At 33.9% G+C, this 20859-nt stretch overlaps 1 protein-coding gene across 9 annotated transcripts; it reads left to right on the forward strand.

Moving 5' to 3' along the window:
- The first annotated feature begins 8320 nt into the window (after window positions 1–8320).
- Window positions 8321–20381, forward strand: LOC122294554. 9 transcript variants are annotated; one of them, XM_043103395.1, is made up of 14 exons: window positions 8322–8513; window positions 8730–9249; window positions 9689–9838; window positions 13055–13153; window positions 13459–13554; window positions 13859–13954; window positions 14260–14355; window positions 14659–14754; window positions 15058–15153; window positions 15456–15551; window positions 16062–16166; window positions 17097–17147; window positions 17486–17922; window positions 19614–20381. In XM_043103395.1, exons 2-14 carry the CDS (start codon window positions 8730–8732, stop codon window positions 20226–20228), a joined length of 2553 nt encoding a protein of 850 aa, XP_042959329.1. In that variant the 5' UTR covers window positions 8322–8513; the 3' UTR covers window positions 20229–20381. The 9 variants fall into 9 exon arrangements, with proteins under 9 accessions (XP_042959337.1, XP_042959329.1, XP_042959333.1 ...); XM_043103399.1 differs by lacking the exon at window positions 16062–16166; XM_043103397.1 differs by lacking the exon at window positions 14260–14355.
- Window positions 20382–20859: the final 478 nt, after the last annotated feature.

Below are 20859 nucleotides of genomic sequence, written 5' to 3' on the forward strand. Positions count from 1 at the left end.
CTTGTTGCCTAATTTCTGATGGGACATTATTACTAAATACCATTGCAGTCTTTCCTCTATTAATTCTTTGACCTGATGCATTCTCATATTCATCAAGAATTCTTTGTAACTCCATGTTCTCTTGAAGAGTGGCCTTGCAGAAGAGGATGCTATCATCTGCAAATAGCAACTGATTCACCACTGGAGCCCCTCTGCATACCCGAATGCCTGAAATCTGATTTCTGGAACTTGCTTCAGTCAACAAAGAAATAAGACCCTCAGTACCCAATAAGAATAAATAGGGAGATAGTGGATCTCCCTGTCTTAACCCACGGGAAGGATGAATAGGGCCAATTGGTTCTCCATTTATGAGAATGGAAAAAGAGACTGTTTTGACACAAAGCATAACTAATTGGATCCATATATTAGCAAAACCCATATGTTTCATAACAGCTTCCAAATAATTCCATTCAAGTCTGTCATAAGCCTTGCTTATATCTAACTTGATGGACATAAATCCTTCTTTTCCAGCTCTTTTTCTTCTTAAATAATCAATCATTTCATAAGCTACAAGAATATTATCAGAAATGACTCTACCCGGTACAAATGCACTTTGAGAGTTGGATATAACATGAGGAAGGACTAATTTCAACCTATTAGACATGACCTTTGAGATCAATTTATAAATGACATTATACAGGCTTATTGGGCGATACTGGGATACTAACTCTGGCTTTTTGGTTTTTGGAAGAAGGACAATAAAGGTGTGGTTTAACTCAGTAGGGAATTGACCCTCATTAAGGGCATGCAATACAGCTTTAGTCACAGACTGTCCTACAATATTCCAGTATTTTTGATAGAAAATAGGAGCCATACCATCGGGTCCAGGAGCTTTAGTAGGATCCATTTGTTGTAGTGCAATCTTTACTTCATCTTCAGAATAAGCCTTTGTAAGATCTTCATTCATTGCTGCTGTTACCCTGCCTTGTAGAGAAGATAAGAAACTGTTGCTGGTTTCCAAACCACTTGATTTGAATATCTCTTCAAAATAGTTTATTATCAGCTCATCCCTTTGCTCTTCTTCTTTCCATTCCCCATGTTCATCCTTGAGCCTGGTAATAGTGTTCTTCTTTTTCCTTTGACTTGCTTTGCTGTGGAAGTACTTGGTGTTTTGATCACCCCCTTTTAACCATAATGCTTTTGATCTCTGCCTCCAAAGTATTTCCTCCCTCTCAAGCCAAATTTGTACTTCCTCTTGCTTGCTGTACTGCTGCTCTATTTGGGCTTCTGAAATTCTCTTTTTGGATCTTCTCTAATTGCATTCTAGCCAGCCTTAATCTCTTTTGAACTGTTCCAAAGCTAGCCTTGTTCCATCTTAGTAACCTGTCACTACACCTCGAAATCTTGTTCACCACCTCTCCAATAGGTCCATCCCCACAGTGAACTTGCCAAGCCTTCTCAATCACCTTTGCACATTCTTCACTTTCTGTCCATACTGCTTCAAACCTAAAAAGCTTTTGACCTTTAAACTTTTGCACACACCCCTCAGTTTGTAGCACAATAGGATGATGGTCTGAATAAGCAGCACTGGTGTGCACCACTTTTGCATAAGGGAAAGCTCTACACCATGCAGTGTTTGCTAAGGCTCGATCTAGCCTTTCATGAATGGCATTCACCCCTTCCCTGTTGTTCCACCATGTAAAACTGGTTCCTTCATAACCCAAATCAACTAATGTGCAGTCATCTATCATTCTTCTAAAACTCTCCATTTGGAATTCAACTCTATCCTTCCCACCCTTTTTTTTCCATTCTACTGGTTATTTCATTGAAGTCACCCATCACCAACCATCTCTCATGAGCACCCCTACTTAAAGACCTCATTAAATCCCAAGTTTCTTCCCTCCTATTTGTTTCTGGGTGTCCATACAAACCTGTTACTTGCCAACAACCTTCACTGTCACTACCCTTCACTTCAGCATCAATATGATGCTTAGAAAAACTTCTAATGGTCAGCTCAACTTCCTGTCTCCATAACAAACTAAGACCTCCACTTCTTCCCTCACAATCGACTGTTAGACAATTATGCAATCCTACCTGATACTTCACTCTATCCATGATTCTGCTACTTACTTTTGTTTCTTGTAAAAACATTATATCGGGACCTTCCTTCTTAACTAAGTCACGAAGGGCTCTAATGCCACGTGGGTTCCCAAGCCCACGTGCATTCCAACTTAAAAGTTTCATGGCTCCCGGCGGGGCTGAAACTCAGCCTCCACCGATCTACGAGTTAACATCTTCTCAGCCTCCATAACCCTTCTCACTTTAGGTGCTGGTAAGGATTCTGAGCCATTGTCTTCCATTGTACTTCCCTTTCTCTTCATAGAATGTCTAACTAACTGATTATGGGCTCCTTTCTCAGTCAGTTTTCTTTGCCTCAATCACTTTCCCCCTGCCACCTTTGACTTAGTAACTTCTTCCTTAGCTGAAAATTCATATTCATGAACTACTTTTTTCCCTTTCAGTTGGGCTGTAGAATTCACCCTTAAATTTATTGGCCCTTCTTTCAAATGCCTGACTGCGTTAAACCCATTCTCATTTAGTATGGCCTCTTGTGTAATCTCCATATCTCTAGGGATAGTTTCAACTTTTTTGACATTACTCCCATCAGACACCATAACTTCAGCATTTACCACCTTTTCAGTTTCCTTTTTTTGCTCCTTCACAGTCAATTCCCCTCCTCGAATTAAATCTGCTACATTACTGCATGTAACAGTTGGTTCTGAAACTGCTCCACCATCCTCCTGAATTGGTGCTTATGCCCTTGATTGCAGCCCTAGAACCGTTACAGCCATACCTCTGCCCTACTCAAGTTGCTGCTCACGGTGGTTGAAGGCATTTCCATTGACCAGAATCATTGACTGTTTCACAGACTGCTGGATTGGTACTGCTGCATTGACCAGAATCACTGGCTGTTTTACAGACTGCTCAGGTTGCTGCTCTCGATACTCACGGTTGTTGAAGGCTTTTCCCGAAAAGGTTGACACACGCATCCATTCACCAAATGGGAGACTTTCTTCCTTGCATGCTCCTTGTTCATTCTTCCATATGTTGCAATCCTTATGACTATGGCCCAGACGACCACATGCATAACAGAAAGTGGGTAATCTCTCATATATAAAACGAACCCAACAACTACCATGATTGCCCAAGTTGATACATTTACCTCGCAACAGAGGTTTTGTAATATCCAAACATATTCTAATTCTGATGAATTCTCCCCATGCAACTTCATCCTTTTCCACGTCAATCTCCTCCACCTCTCCAATGCTGTTACCAATCTTTCGAACCACCTTTTCATTCATGGCACCCAACGGGAGATCATACAATCTGATCCAGAAAGCAGCCTTTGATATCTGAATTCTTGTTGCTTGGACTTCACCTGTGTAATTCTGCATCAGAATGAGATTTCTATCAAAAGACCATGGACCTTCACGTTGCACCCTGGTCTTTTCCTGTTGATCTTCAAACTCCACCAGAAAAATTTTAGACCCCAAGTCCTTCACCCATAATTTTTTAACAGGACGCCAAATCTTCTTCAGAGTTTGCTTGAATGCCTCACGGTTGTATAGTTTCTCTGTCAATAAAGAAACTAATAAGCAATGTTCACCCCTTTGCTTTAAATTCATATTCTCTTGTTTTATTGCTCCTATTTTCATGTTGGACTCCAGAAGAAGTCGTTGAAGGATAGAAATATTCTCGTAGAGTTTGTCAACCCCACAAGTTTTGGATTGTAGTCGCTGAGAAAATGCGACAATATTTCTAGCACCTATTATCCGACTTATTAGTTAGATCATTATTGTATTATAGCACCTACGGTAGAAGCAAAAACAGCTGATGAACGAGGTGTAGAATATCTCATATATTAGTCATGAGAAGATTGCTGAGCCATTGTAGAGTAAGAATGCAGAAAGAGATTGCAGAGTAAGAATGCAGAATAATTACAGAAAAGTGAAGAAGATGAGATGCGAATGAAGATGGACTGAATATTTCTTTTTTAGAGAAAAGTATGACAAAGCATCTCTATTGCTTCATAGCATCTCTCGTGAAGTATCTCTCTACAAGAGACAAGAGACATAGCATCATAGTTCTGCGGCGCCTGACAGCTATAGAAGAGCTGAAAAATCATGCGGTGCTTATTTGGACTAAAAAGTTGGCCACCGTTTTTGTTGAAAAATGAGGTTAGTGACTTAATTTTTATGAATTCTCCACTAACTATGTTATTTACAAGAACTCCAGAAGAGCACAACTCCAGAAGAGTAGTGAATTTAATATGATCTTGAATCAATATGGTGAACTTGTTAATCAAAACATTATCAACTGCATCATTTAAAGAGTTGGTACACAATATTGGGATATATCAATGCAAAGACCTTTCACTATAGAGTCTTGAAGCACTTTTATATGGACAAAGCTCATCCCCTGAGTACTCCAATGGTTGCTTGATCATTTGATGAGCAAAAAGATCCATTTCGTCATTGTGAGGACGATAAAGAAATTCTTGGTCCTGAAGTACCTTATCTCCAGTTTAATTGAAGCCCTGAATATGTAATTATTTTATCAACATGGATCAAGTCTACAATTAGTTGGATATACAGATGCAGATTATCTTTCAGATCCACACAAGAAGATCATTGTAATTCATGAGGAGAAATGTGAAATTGATGTCAATCAGATACGGTCAAGTAATAATTTGGAAAATTTATTCAATGAAGCATTACTAACTGCAACATTTAAGAAGATTATGCAGAATATTAGAATGCGGAGACTTGAAGGCCTATCATCATGCACTTTTCAGGTGGAGTAATGTCTTGAAAATTTGTGCTGATTATACTCTTTTTCCTTCGCTAAGATTTTATCCTACTGGGTTTTCCTTTGCAAGGTTTTAATGAGGCAATCCTAAAGCACTTGGCGGTAAACATGAATACTGTACTCTTTTTCCTTCGCCATTGGTTTTTTTCCCACAGGGTTTTTCTTTGGCAAGGTTTTAACGAGGCATATTCTTTAAATATGATCAACCAAATGGGAAGTGTTATAAACCAACTTGTATTGTATGATCACATTTAGCCGTCATAATTGACCAGGTCATAGTCGTCAACTGAGACTTTTGTACCCCTATATATATAGGGATATTTCTAAGTTCATGAATGAGTATAACGAAACCTCTCTCTCACTCTCTCTTTTTGTCTTTGATTCTCTCTCTTTTTCATTGATTCACAACAAAATCCATTTTATTTGGTGATTATTATACAGTTTCTCATTACCTCACATAAGTCTCCATATAATGGAGATAATAGGGTTAAGGTGAGGTTGTATTAGATGTTGCGCTTGTAGAGATCTAGAGAGAGAGAGTGAATGGGTGTCCTACATTTGCAGAGATCCACTCCTTATATAAAGGTACTATTCTTTAGGACTGTTCATCCGGGTTCCGACCCGGAAATCCGGGTATACCCAACCCAGAACCCGAATTTGAAATCCGGGCTGGAACCCGAACCGGGTTAGCCTGGGTCAGATCCGGGCCGGAACCTGGATGAACCCGGGTTTTGTAAAACCCGGATTCCGGGTTCCGGATTGAAACCGCATTTTTTTTTCTGTTGTATTTGTCCTCTGTGGTCTGGAGGGTCCCACCCTGGAGCCGACTCCCCCACGCTTATCCACCACGATTGTACCTAGAAGACCTGCACAACGATTGGTGGCGATTTGCAGGAAACGGAGCTCGAAGAAGAGGTCGCACAAGTCGGCAACAGTGTCGTCGTCTGCTGCATCCTCCCCGGTTTTCGGCTGCAGGCTCTCAATCTCTTCTCCCAGAAAGCACGGAGACCAGAGAGACAACTCATGTCCTAATGTGAGGATCATACAGTTGCAGGGTCAGCAGCGATGAAGGGCTTGAGGCATATACTGCAGGAGTCTTCGAAAGCATCATCGGGAACTCCAGAGGAGGAAGATGCAGCTGAAACCACCGGATTCTGCAAAGAAGAAGACGGAAAAGAAGAGGGAGCAATATTTTCCATTGTTGTTGGCAGAGTGAGTTGGAGGAGGATTGCAGAAAATGGATGAGAAAAAAACTGGGACTTTTATAGAGAGGAAGGAGGAGAAGATGAAGAAGAAAGGAACCCTAGTAAATTTGAGAGAGAGAGAGAGAGAGAGAGAGAGAGAGAGAGAGAGAGTGGTCAAAGAAAAGAATTGTGGAGGAGAAGAGTGAAAGGCAGAAAACACAGGAAAGAAAAACCCGATTCAGACGGTTTGATTTTGATATAATCAAATCAAATCTCAATTATTTATTGCTTACTAATCTGTTTTAATTACGACTTTCAAATTTCAGAGAGAGAGAGAGCGCAGTGAGATTAAAAGGGAGGGGCGGATAATGGAAACCGGGTATCGGGTTTTTAATCCGGTACCCAGATTTTAAATCCATACCCAGACCACATAGGTCTGGGTTTTGAAATCCGGGTTCCGGCTCGGATTTAACTGGAAAACCGGATTCCAGGCCGGGCCGGATTTTATCCGACCCGTATGAATAGTCCTACTATTCTTCCTTCTTTATAGTAACTAAGTCTTACTTACTTTTAAGTCATTTTTGCATTTTTATATGTTAAAGATTTAGTTTTATTTGACCTTTCTTATCTTATTTATTCTTTTTATTCTTGAAAGAGTAATGAAATCTACACAACACATCTTATAACATATTTCACAACACATTTTAAAATAAAAGTATTTTTATAAAGTGGTGTTAATTTTATAATATATTTTATTAAAATACCTCTCATTTTAAAATATAATTATGTAAAATATTAAAAAATTTATGTATGTTTAACCATTTTCTTCTTGAAAATAGACAATTTATTTCATTTTATATCCAACACTAAGGAGATGTATAGAAATAATTTTTATCTTATTTCATCTAATTTTTTTTCTAAATATCACTCAAACAGAAATACTTTCAAACTAATTATTATAATTTTTTCAAATTATTATAACTTTTCCAAACTTCAAAATAAAAATAAAAATAATTCAATTTTTTCACATCTCAAAATAAAAAATTATATTAGAATAATATTTTGATTTTATAATATTTTTGATTTAATTTTTTTTATTTTTTTAAAATTTAATAAATATTTAATTGAAACTAATTTGTTAGTATTGATTAATTATCTTATTATTACTGTTTAAAATGAGAAATGAGTACAGACAATATATTTTATAACAATTTACGTAATATTATAAAATAAAAATATTTTTATAAAATAATGTTAATTTTACAAGATAGTTTATAAAAAGGGTAACGTGTGGAATGTATAAATGTTATGTAATTGTTTTAAAAAAATAGAATTTATAATTAAAATATTAATTTTTTTATATAAATTTTATATTAATTTAATTTTTTAAAAAGATTGTACAATATTTACATAATTATAATTATAAATATTATTTTCCTTATAAAAATATCTCTCTTTTTAAATATTATTACGTAAAATGTAATAACATGTGACGTGTGTTTATCATTATCTTTAGGGTAATGATACACTTACCACCCTTTTATCACTATTTTATCACTTGTAATGTATTTATTTTTTTATCATTTTTTTTAAGTATTTTTTTAACATCCTTAGCCATTAAGAAAAAATTTTAAAAATATATAATTTTAGTGATAGTCACTTGCTTAATCATTAAGTAAAAAAAAAATTAAAAAAATTAAAAAATTAAAAAAAATGATAAAAGAGTGGTAAAATAGTGATAAACCTACCATTATTCTTATCTTTATCCCATCTGATTCCTCGATATTGCGTACCAATTGCGACAAAGGAAGTACACTAGACGTCCCAACTGGTCGGCAATGATTATATGATTCCAAATACCTTTTCAGTGTTACAGTACGGATAAAGATGATTTAAAAGATTTATGTTCCCAATCCATTTGGAATCTCAGGCCGGCTGCTTTAATCAGAAAAAAGAAATCATGAGTGGAGACCCCAGGTCCCCAACAGGATTAGTTCAATTATTTGGGTTACGATCATTTCTCCTTCTGCAGTAGCTATACGGAGAGGGGGTAATGACTTATCCCTCTTTTATTATTATTTTATTATTTATAATATATTTATTTTTTTATCATTTTTTTAAGTATTTTTTTAACATATTTAATCATTAAAAAAAAATTTTAAAAATATATAATTTTAGTGATAGTCACTTATTTAATCATTAAATAAAAAAAAAATTAAAAAAATTAAAATAAATGATAAAAGAGTAAAATAATAGTAAACTTATCATTATTATACGGAGAAACTCCAAGGCCTATATATTTGAGTGCGCAGGTCATCGTTTCTGCAAGATCGCTCGTTGTCTTCCGGGGACTTCAACAGCCAACTCATGAGAGTACTTAATTTCTGAGAGTGATGACCTGCGTACTCAAGAGTCAAGATCGATAGACTACAAACCGACAGTACTAATTTCGGAGAAAATCCCTCCATCCCGTCCAGCGTCGTAAGTATTAATTATCTATTTACATGAGAGTGATGAGTTTCATTCAGTTTACCTTTTTTCTCAATGCAAAATGACAGATTCATAGTATTTTATATAATTATATTTTAAATAAAATATATATTTTTTTTAAAATATGGTTATAAAAAATAAAAATTGTTGTACGTATATATTTAATTTTTGAAATTTAACATTTCGGATCGGGGAAAATGGCCGCAGATGGGTACGCGGGAGGAGAACATGAATCGGAATGAAGAGTTATTTGAGCGATTGCACAAAGCCGTGCGAGACAATAAGTTGAATGATATTAAAGACATTCGTAAGTCCCACCCCAATGATGAGCCATGGAATCAGATAATCACAGATAAAGACGAAACGGTTCTTCACATTGCTGTTGCAAATGGACGTGAGCATATAGTGAAGGAGTTGGTGGGATATATGTCGGCAAGGAGCTTGGAAATGAAAGATAGTGACGGTTACACAGCTCTAACCACGGCTGCGGTGCTTGGAAATTGGCCAATGGTGAATTGCATGCTTGATAAAAACTCTGACTTAATCAGCACTAGAGTTACCGAAGGGAATAATCTTCCTGTTGTTATGGCTATTGATTTCGGGCAAATAGAAATGGCGCGGCGTTTGTATTATCATTATCGTATTCCAGATAAAGAATGGATTCCAGAATATGACGACCGCAATGGTGCTACGCTTCTTACCTGTGCTATCTACGCCGGAACTTTGGGTAAGGACTCGTTTTATACTGTCCGTTAAGAGAGTGTTACAATTACAAATGGGTTACAATAATCTTTAATGTGAGTTGTAGATTTATTTTATAATAAAAGTTATTTTATAATTGATAAATCATATTAGATTATATTAATTTATAAAATTATTTTTATACAAACTCTTTATAGTTGAAATATTTCTCATCAGGTAAATTTTAAACAAGAAATTCTATCCATTAACATGATTTAATGTGATCTAAATAGAGTTAACTTATTACATTAAGCATGTATAAATATTTTTCAGCGTAAAATTAAAACTTACAGCCCATTAATTCCCAGCTGTTATTTTCTTGCCATATATTTCATTCGAGATCTTGGTAATATAATTATAATAATTCCTCTTTGATCATTGCTTTGCATGTTCTGTACATGATACACGTACGTGCGACAAAACAGATATTGCTTTGGATTTAATCAAACGCAGCCCGCGTTTGGCACTGGCTATTGACAACTATGAAGAGTCTCCCATCTTGGCATTGGCCTCTATGCGTCAGTTCTTCCCAAGTGGAAATCAGCTCGGGTTTTGGAAACAACCCATCTACTCCCGTATTACATCTCTCTCCTTTAATTCTCTTGCTTTACATTGTAATATTCTTCAATATTAATGGCTCATTTAAAAAAACACCATCAATAACATATATTAGATTACTTTTTCTATTTAGTAATTAAAAAAGAAATCAAGATCCATGAGAATACCTAAATTAAAATAAAGAAATTATTTAATTAGCCACAAAATGATCTCATAAAGTAAACCCACAGACTAGGATCCATTAGATTATAAAATTAATTTTATTATAAAATAAATCTAACATATCATATGAATAAGTTATGTCAATTTGTATATATAGTATTCTTTAATCCCTACTCTATTAGTTGTAACAAAGAAAAAAAGATAAAAAATCATAATCATATTTGGAATTAGGTAAAAGACCAGTTGGTACGTAATTGAATAGATATCGGGAATTTCACAAGAAATTTGTAAGTGTTGTGCATGTGTTTATTAAACAGATGGAATATATAAATATATAAAGCCCTCAAACTATAATTTCTAATAGGGGTGTAACTATTTTGATTCGGTCTAGTTTTGTAGATTTTTTAGAACCGAATTGGGTATATACCAATTTTAAAAATTTAAGAACCGATATTGGACCGATCGATTCACTATTGAAACTAAAACTTTTGGTTTTTCCAATTTTGATCCGGTCCAATCCAATTTTTTTGATTTTACGGATTATTTATGTTAATAATAATATAATGTTTTACATTTTTTATAATAATTAACATATACTTGTATAAAATTGAATTTAACTATAGTACTCTATATAAGTTCTAGATTTTTTATGTGAATATACATGATCAAATGTGTAAAAATGTATTTACAAAAAGAATATATATATTATAATTTATTCTTCCAAAAATGTATTTATGATTGATGCATATTTTTTAAGAGTAAGTTTATATTAATAACTTAATATTAATGTTTATGTTTAAGATTAATATTTTATTTTATAAGATTAAAATTTATATGTTATATCAAATGTTATATTAAAAATTATAAAATTAATTTTAGGTTATATCACATGTTATATTAATTTTACGTTATACCACACCGGATCGCTTACAAACCGGTTCGGTCTAGTCTAGTTCAACCGGTTTTCCTTTTTTTTTTTTTTTATTAACACCCCTATTTCCAATCACCCCAAAAATTTTTAATTCTAACAACTGTTCCCTCAAATTATGAAAAATTAGCAATCTCCCCGCTCCATAAAAAATTAGCAGATACCCTTGTTAAAACATTAAAAATTTAAAAAGAAAAATTTGAAAATTTCAAAGTTGAAACTAAATTAAAAAAAAAAAAAAAAAAAAAACATATGTGATCATATATCACAGAAACTTCGACCGCCTTCGATATCCGGCCATTCTCCAGTTTGAAGGGTACTAACATGTAGAAGAGATTGTTAATTTGATTCTTCAGTATCTTTATTAGCCGGAAGGAATTTGTCTCCACTAGAAGCTATCATTTTGGACCCGTGATCAATCAAGGTAATTGCCAATGCCTGGTCCACTGAATGTAAAGGTTCCTCTACCTATAAGCTTTGTCCAAAAATCAGTCAGGCCAAACAAGCTATATATCTCAGTATAGGGGGCTAGCTGTATTGACGAGAGAAATTTTGTCTAATGGCATTTGATCACAAAATCCATTGACAGCTGCATAAAGGACCAGAAGAACCAGGTCTCCAACCGGCACTGAAATTGGCCCTGCATTTAAAAAAAATACTAAAAAATCTAAGACTTGAGAAATGTAAAATCACTTAGTATTTTAAAAATATTTTTTTCTAAAAAATATTTCCTTTATTTTTTTTTAAAATAATCATATGTATCTTACAAATTTTTTGGCAGCCTTCGTTGACTTTGTCATATTGGAATGTTAAAAATTGTGTTATATATATGGATGTGCATGAATCATGATATTCCAAGTTTATCCATCATGTGATATTGTTATGATAGTGGCCGTATTTTACTTATCATGTCATTTCAAAATACAGTCATGATGTAGTGTTAGACATCCTATGTAGGTATCAAACTAATTGCATTGATTTATCATGCTACAAGGACCTCACAATAATGTGCTGACTTTTCCCAGAACATGCAAATTTAAATAGGTTGTTTAACTATTGTACGTAGTGCATGATATGAGTCCTGATCTGTTGGTGTGAAATGGTTTTGGGGGTTTACATAGATGTACTGTTGGATATCCTCAAATAATGGCTAGTAGTCGCTTATATTGATGGTGTAGATTGAGTGCACCTATATTAATTAATTGTTATATTATCATCTCAAACACAAAATTCTCATTTTATTATTACAAATTTCTCAAATTTCTATATAAAATATAATAAAAAATTCAACTTTTTCAATTCTCAATTTAACTTTTTCAAATCACAAAATAATAATAATATTAAAATATAATATTTTAAACTTTCATCTAAAATAAAAAATTCTCCTCACTCCCCAAACCTATGATGCTAAGAATCCATGGGAAAAGTTTCAAAACATAATTAAGTATTTACTGCCAAGAAACTCCTAACAAATTAAATGGTATCTGATGAGTATTTTGGTGGAAAATAGGTTATTAGCACTTTCACCAAGGACTATTTTTTGTGAGTCAAGTTCAGCACCAATACATCAACTTCTCATGAAAATGAGTATTACCGAGAGGTAGAAGTTGTGGGAAAAGATTCAACCATCACCTTCACTGACAACGGAATTTGGTTGAGAGGGCTTTGTATATTTTCTCCTATAAATATAAAACACAGTTTCAGTATCTAAAATCATATATAAATGAACTTAAAAGTATAAACCCACGACTACTTTCGATAAAGCGAAGGTAATATATATGAATCTAATTAAAATGAAATATAATGTAATTCAAGAATAAAAAATATAACGCGAATCTAAATAGTTTCGATAAGAATTCATTTCATGTATATGCCTTCAAATATCCTCATACTTTTGGTTTCAAAGGTTCCCTTTTGCTAAAACAATAAAATATACTTAAGTTATAAAGTCGATGCTATACCTTAAGTTATTTATTCTCTTTTATTTTCGGTTGTCCTAGGGCGAAATTCAAATTTTATTTATTTATTTATTTAGTTTTGTCGTTATAAGAAAAAATTGATCAAATTGATCATTCAAAATCTAGAATATTAAAAGTTCTAACATATTGTTAATTAGATTTATTAACATTTGTTTGCTAAAAAGGTTTATCGGCTCCTCCGACCAGTGATGAGGCTTGTTTGAAACGTGTTTCAAACGGAGAACAATGCCAAAGCAATCAAGAATATCAAAGTAACATATTAGGTATGCGAATTTTGCCTTAGCTTACTTTCCCATAATTTTGGCCGGTAATTTGGCCAACATCTTCAGTTTTTCTTTTGTTATAATGATCTATGATCTATTAGTACTCCTTTGAAGCCAAATCATTTATACCTATCAAACTGCACTTACTTAGTCGGCCAAGAGCAATGATCATTAAGACACCCACGAAATTTCAATTTTACAATTTTTTTATTTGATAGGGTTATTGAATCATTCAAAGTCTAGAATATTAAAAGTTCTACCATATTGTTAATTAGATCATTTATTAACCTTTGTTTGCTAAACAGGTTTATCGGCACCTCCGACCAATGATGAGGCTCGTTTGAATGTTTCAAACGGAGAACAATGTCAAAGCAATCAAGAAGATCAAAGTAACATATCAGGTACGTGAATTTTGCCTTAGCTTACTTGCCCATAATTTTGGCTTGTAATTTGGCCAACATCTTTAGTTTTTCTTTTGTGATAATGATCTATGATCTATTAGAACTCCTTTGAAGTCACATCATTTATACCTATCAAACTACACTTACTTAGTCGGCCAAGAGCAATGATCACTAAGACACCCACGAAATTTCAATTTTACAATTTTGTTTTATTTGATAGGGTTATTTGATCATTCAAAGTCTAGAATATTAAAAGTTCTACCATATTGTTAATTAGATTTATTAACCTTTGCTTGGTAAAAAGGTTTATCGGCACCTCCGACCAATGATGAGGCTCGTTTGAACATTTCAAACGTAGAACAATGTCTAAGCAATCAAGAAGATCAAAGTAACATATCAGGTATGTGAATTTTGCCTTAGCTTACTTTCCCATAATTTTGGCTTGTAATTTGGCCAACATCTTTAGGTTTTCTTTTGTGATAATAATCTATGATCTATTAGTACTCCTTTGAAATGACATCATTTATACCTATCAAACTGCACTTACTTAGTCGGCCAAGAGCAACGATCATTAAGACACCCACAAAATTTCAATTTTACAATTTTTTTTTTTGATAGGGTTATTTGATTATTCAAAGTCTAGAATATTAAAAGTTCTACCATATTGTTAATTAGATCATTTATTAACCTTTGCTTGCTAAAAAGGTTTATCGACACCTCCGACCAATGATGAGGCTCGTTTGAACGTTTCAAATGGAGAACAATGTCAAAGCAATCAAGAAGATCAAAGTAACATATTAGGTATGCGAATTTTGCCTTAGCTTACTTTCCCATAATTTTGGCTTGTAATTGGGCCAACATCTTCAGCTTTTCTTTTGTGATAATGATCTATGATCTATTAGTACTCCTTTGAAGCCACATCATTTATACTTATCAAACTGCACTTACTTAGTCAGCCAAGAGCAATGATCTTTAAGATACCCACGAAATTTCAATTTTACAATTTTTTTTATTTGATAGGGTTATTTGATCATTCAAAGTCTAGAATATTAAAAGTTCTACCATATTGTTAATTAGATTTATTAACCTTTGCTTGGTAAAAAGGTTTATCGGCACCTCCGACCAATGATGAGGCTCATTTGAACATTTCAAATGGAGAACAATGCCTAAGCAATCAAGAAGAGCAAAGTAACATATCAGGTATGTAAATTTTGCCTTAGCTTACTTTCCCATAGTTTTGGCTTGTAATTTGGCCAACATCCTTCAGTTTTTCTTTTGTGATAATGATCTATGATCTATTAGTACTCCTTTGACGCCACATCATTTATACCTATCAAACTGCACTTACTTAGTCGGCCAAGAGCAATGATCATTAAGACACCCATGAAACTTCAATTTTACAATTTTTTTATTTGATAGGGTTATTTGATCATTCAAAGTCTAGAATATTAAAAGTTCTACCATATTGTTAATTAGATTTATTAACCTTTGCTTGCTAAAAAGGCTTATCGGCACCTCCGACCAATGATGAGGCTCGTTTGAACATTTCAAACGAAGAACAATGCCAAAGCAATCAAGAAGATCAAAGTAACATATCAGGTATGTGAATTTTGCCTTAGCTTACTTTCCCATAATTTTGGTTTGTAATTGGGCCAACATCTTCAGTTTTTGTTTTGTGGTAATGATCTATGATCTATTAGTACTCCTTTGAAGCCACATCATTTATACCTATCAAACTGCACTTACTTAGTCAGCCAAGAGCAATGATCATTAAGACACCCACAAAATTTCAATTTTACAATTTTTTTATTTGATAGGGTTATTTGATCATTCAAAGTCTAGAATATTAAAAGTTCTACCATATTGTTAATTAGATTTATTAACCTTTGCTTGATAAAAAGGTTTATCGGCACCTCCAACCAATGATGAGGCTCGTTTGAACGTTTCAAACGGAGAAATATGTCAAAGCAATCAAGAAGATCAAAATAACATATCAGGTATGTTAATTTTGCCTTAGCTTACTTTCCCATGATTTTGGCTTGTTGGTTGTCCAGCATCTTCAGTTCTTGTTTTGTCACTACAAGAAAAATGGCCTTTTGCGGCCAATTTATAGCGGCGAAAAGACTATTAGCAACCAAATTGGCGGCGAAAAGACTATTAGCAACCAAATTTGGTTGCTAATAGTCTTTTCGCCGCTATAAATTGGCCTCAAAAGGCCATTTTTCTTATAGTGTGATAATGATCTATGATCTATTAGTACTCCTTTGAAGCCACATCATTTGTACCTATCAATGTACTGCACTTACTTAGTCGGCCAAGAGCAATGATCAATACACCCACGAAATTTCAATTTTACAATTTTTGTATTTGATAGGGTTATTTGATCCACGAAATTTCAGTTTTACAATTTTTTTATTTGATAGGGTTATTTGATCATTCAAAATCTAGAATATTAAAAGTTCTACCATATTGTTAATTAGATTTATTCACTTTTACTTGCTAAAAAGGTATGGACATTCCATCGGCAACTCCGACCAGTGATGAGGCTCTTTTTAACGTTTCAAACGGAAAACAATGCCAAAGCAATCAAGAAAATCAAAATAACATATCAGGTATGATAATTTTGCTTAAGCTTACTTTCCCATGATTTTGGCTTGTAATTTGGCCAGCATCTTTTTCTTTTGTGCATGATAATCTACGATGATCTAATACTTGCATGGTATATAAGAGTTTGATATTATGGAATTTTACTCCTTTGAAGCCACATCATTAATTTATTCCTATCAAACGACACTTATTTAGTCAAAGAGCAATGATCGATACACCTAGCTAGGTACAATATTTCATTTTTACAAGTTTTTGTATAAATGTTTTTTTTTTGGTCTCAATAGTGAAAGATTATGTACAAATTTGAAACTCAAATAAGAAAATTATTATTTTTATGAGGTAGCACCATCACATTGGTTGATTATAAAATAATATTAATGTTCATGACCCAAGAAAAGAAAACACAAAAGAAAAGACATCTTACAGTAACTTAAGATAGCCATGCATGCATAACATGAAAATATCAGGTATAGTATAGGCAGTAAGGGGGTTAATTATAAATTGAACTATGCATTAGAGCTTTGGTGGCATGAGTCCTAATACCTCAAGGGGGTTAATGTCTATGATGAGGTTCATTGCATATTATATATTTTAACACCTCAAGGGAGGGCTAACTAAGATTTGAGCCTATACTTTAAAATGACTACTCAATAAAACCATTGGAGTCTGTTGAAATTGTTATAAAGAGTAAGAACTTTTCATTCATAAGTAATGTAAAATCACATATTCTCTTTACCTTTATAACTTATTTTGAGATATCACACACATATTTATTTAGCTTTATATAATAAAAGTTCCTCAATAAGCAGAAACTAACGTGAACATTCAAAGACTGCGAATTAGTAAGTAGAAAAATAAATATTCTGCTAGCTTTGTTTGGGTAAAAGTTTCTAATATCTGTAAGTAAACAAATATTTTTGTTTTATTCTTTGCAGTACCGTCTGCGACGTGTTGCTATCTAGGTTCAAGAGTCCTCGACTTCTTGGGTATACCCTGTCCACTCCATCAAAATCATTCACTTCTTTTTAAATTTTTTTTCCTTTTTATTATGGGCTTTGTTAGATGAAGTCGGCGTGCAGTCGGCTGTACGGAATGAATAAAAAAAAATTATAAAAATTTTTTTTTTCATGGGGGACCTACATGAATAAAAAAAAGTTATAAAAATAATTTTTTTTTTCATGTAGGTCCCATATTAATTCACTTTTTTCTCCACGACTGCACGCCGATTGCATTTGCCGACTGCAAAAAGCATTTCTCTTTTATTATTAATTATTTATAATTTCATCTAGTTAACTAATTGACAATGTCTCGATAATTGTCAAAGGAATCACACAGTTGTACGGAACGAAGAAGATCCATGTCCAGTCCAATGAACTTCTTTCTCAAATGTGTCATGTGATATCAGAATCTAATACGAAACAACTTGTGGATGGCCTAGTTTGTACTGCCATTTGCCGGGCTGCCGAGAACGGGATTGTCGAGTTTGTTTATGAGATGCTTAACACGAATCGAACATTAATTTTATGGGCGCAAGATGAAAATGGAAGGAACATATTGATGCTTGGTGTCTTGCATCGTCAAGAAAAAATCTTTAGCATTTTATACAGGCTAGATGGAAATATGAGCCGCTACTTGACATGTTTAGCAGACAAATATGGAAATAACATGTTACATATGGCAGGGATGATAGAAGATTCCACTAGGATTAATCAAATTCCAGGGGCAGCTTTACAGATGCAAAGAGAGTTACAATGGTTCAAGGTCCTCTCTCTCTCTCTCTCTCTCTCTCTCTCTCTCTCTCTCTCTCTCTCTCTCTCTCTCTCTCTCTCTCTCTCTCTCTCTCTCTCTCTCTCTCATGTTGTCCGCCTAGCATTCTGCATCCACGTGATCCTTTGTGCTTACCTGAGGCGAAAGGAGAGGATCTAGCTTTTGCACCTCCTTGTTGGCCTCCTCTTTCTTCGGCCATGTCTCCATCTTCTAAGCTCTTTTGTTTTAGGTTTGTCTTTTTCCATTTAGAGGAATTTGAAGTCAAATTTATCGCCCTATATCCATTGCATGTATGGTATACGCCCCTCAGGCAACCTTTCTGATGCCATTCTCCCCCGTGTTCTCCACCCTTTGTCCTAATTACTCTCCAACATATAATCACACGCGCACCTTGGGTGCGTGCAACAATTCTTACGATTTAGACATATTCTCTTTTTTACACATATTAAGCCACTTTTAACTCGCGGCTTCCGACCAAATTAAGATGGGAGAGTAAAGATTCCCATCAACCAACTCACTTCAATTCATTGCTCCGGTCCTAATATTCCATTATTTATAACCGGTTGCTGTAGAAGCTTTGCAACAGTTCATATATTGGTCTGCTCTAAAAATTGCCATTTTGGTATACCTTTTCATGGCCTTTTGAACTAGAAATCATGAGTATTTAATCAACTTAATTGATTTTTATTAGTTTTTTTTTCCTGTATTTACTAGTACTAGTTTGGGGTATTTATAAGGATCCCAGTTATACCCCTAGTTTTATATCTCGATTAATTTAACAATATAGCTTAATCTTATGAAAATTAAGAAGGTCCTGGCAAGGACCTTCGTTCTCTTATTAATATTGGTGAACAAAATCCCTTGAAAAAGTTCCATGAGAAAGCCAATTGGCTTAAAAAAGAAGTTTATAAAATGACTAGCTTGTAATCAGTAGCCTCATACCATTGCTTGAGATTTGTGCAGTACGTGTCATACTCCCTGATTGGAACAAGACTTAATTAAGATTCTCTTGAATTCTTGTTAGAACTTGAGTGCCTCAAGTGAAACCGAAATAAAAATATGAAGTAGGTTTCCAGCAAGACTTATCTAAATCTACATTAATTTTTCAGCTTCATGGTACAGGGAAAGAAACAGTACCAATACCACATTGGACGCCTATATATATATTACATGCAGCTGAAATATTAGTCATAATATCTATAATCTTCGAATGCAACATGCATTCTGTTGCAGTTCGATTCTTGTTGTTCCAAATTGGGACAGTCACGTTGGCATTTCGGATCTTGAACATTAATATTGTAACACGTAAAAAGCATGAAATAAAAGATTTTGATCAGACCTTCTCTGTCTTTATAATAATTTGATGATCAGGTCGTAGAAGGCTGAGGCTTAGGTACGTACTGGGATATACAAGGATTGGTCTTATAGATCTATTCCAGTCTTTTTCTCTATCATTGTACATGTCTGGAATATATATCTAGCACTATATAATATCCAATATTATTGGAGCTGACGATTTTATCATGGACTAGGTAGTTTAATAATAATTTGGAAGTATTGACCTTATTATATATTTGCTATTTCTTCTATGTAAGGTTAAAGTTTCAGTCTTCATAATACTATATATCCAAGTAAATAGTTTTGGTAGTATTCTTGATCTAACAATTTCTTGCTAACAAATGCAGGAGGTAGAGAGAATTGTCCGTCCCAAGGCTAAGGAAAATAAAAATAAGGATGGTTTAACTCCCCAACAACTATTTACGAAGAACCATGCGGACATGAAGGAAAAGGGAGAGAAATGGATGAAAAATACAGCAACGTCATGTACGTTGGTGGGTATTCTTATTGTTACTATTATGTTTCCAGCTGTCTTTTCATTTCAAGGTGATAACAACCAAAGCATGGGCTTGCCAAAGTCCTTGAACAATTTTTTGTTCAACGTCTTCATAATATCCAATGCATTGTCCCTTTTTTCTTCCTCGACCTCGGTCTTGATGTTTTTGGGAATCCTCACATCACGTTATTCAGAAGAAGATTTTCTTGAGTATTTGCCGAGACAGATGATAATAGGCCTTTTGACTCTCTTTTGCTCTATTGCGACCATGATGATAACATTTTCAAGTGCTCTTTTAATCATCCTACATGAGCGATTACGGATTGCAATTCCTCTCATTTGTTTGGCTAGTGTTCCGGTCTCGTTCTTTGTATGGATTCAATTCCCAATTCTTAAAGACATGATCATTTCAACCTACGGACCAGGCATCTTCAACAAGAAAATGAAAAGTACTAAATTAATATAATTGATCCACTGTGTAATTATGGTGCTTGCATGCACAGTAGGAGATAATAATTTGTATTTGTTGCTTGAATTATTGGCATATAAGCCAAAACAGAAGATTTGTTCCCTTTTGTTGGACCGATTACTGATGGATTTTCAACAAGTTTATCTTGCATATATTGTGATTAATTGTGTTCGACCTATTATCATTCATGATCAATTAATTAATTATCCAACTATTGTGATATTTTTAACGTTTTTACATACATTGATCATGTACTATTCAATAATTTTGAGAAACAAGAAAATACGGAGTAACTAAGGCCTTGGATTGATGGAAATCATGACATCAATTTCAATGTCAAAAAGAAATCGTTCGATGCATTCTGAAATAACTAGTTTCATGTGGATGTGGCAGAGAAAGAGAGAGAAAGATGCTGCATTCCGTAATATGCACCACTAGTTTCATGTTAGCAATCCTGTCATTAGCTATCGAACAAGAAAAGAGGGAGAAATGAAGTTATTGGTACACAAGACATTTTTTTTTTAATCTCATGAGTGCATAACCAAGGAATAACCATTAATTTACCTAATTAAATACATGTAAAATTAGACTTGTATTTCAAAGTTTCTAGCATGCGCATAGATCTACC

This window comes from Carya illinoinensis, chromosome 14 (assembly GCF_018687715.1).
Source record: "Carya illinoinensis cultivar Pawnee chromosome 14, C.illinoinensisPawnee_v1, whole genome shotgun sequence".
Taxonomy (NCBI): domain Eukaryota; kingdom Viridiplantae; phylum Streptophyta; class Magnoliopsida; order Fagales; family Juglandaceae; genus Carya; species Carya illinoinensis.

What these genes read in the sequence shown, in the direction of transcription:
- LOC122294554 (XM_043103395.1), top strand. Translation starts at nt 8,730, where the DNA reads ATGGGTACGCGGGAGGAGAACATGAATCGGAATGAAGAGTTATTTGAG. An exon ending in ATATCAAAGTAACATATTAG is followed by an intron (nt 13,154 to 13,458) that starts GTATGCGAATTT and finishes TTTGCTAAACAG; the next exon opens with GTTTATCGGCACCTCCGACC. An exon ending in AGAGCAAAGTAACATATCAG is followed by an intron (nt 14,755 to 15,057) that starts GTATGTAAATTT and finishes CTTGCTAAAAAG; the next exon opens with GCTTATCGGCACCTCCGACC.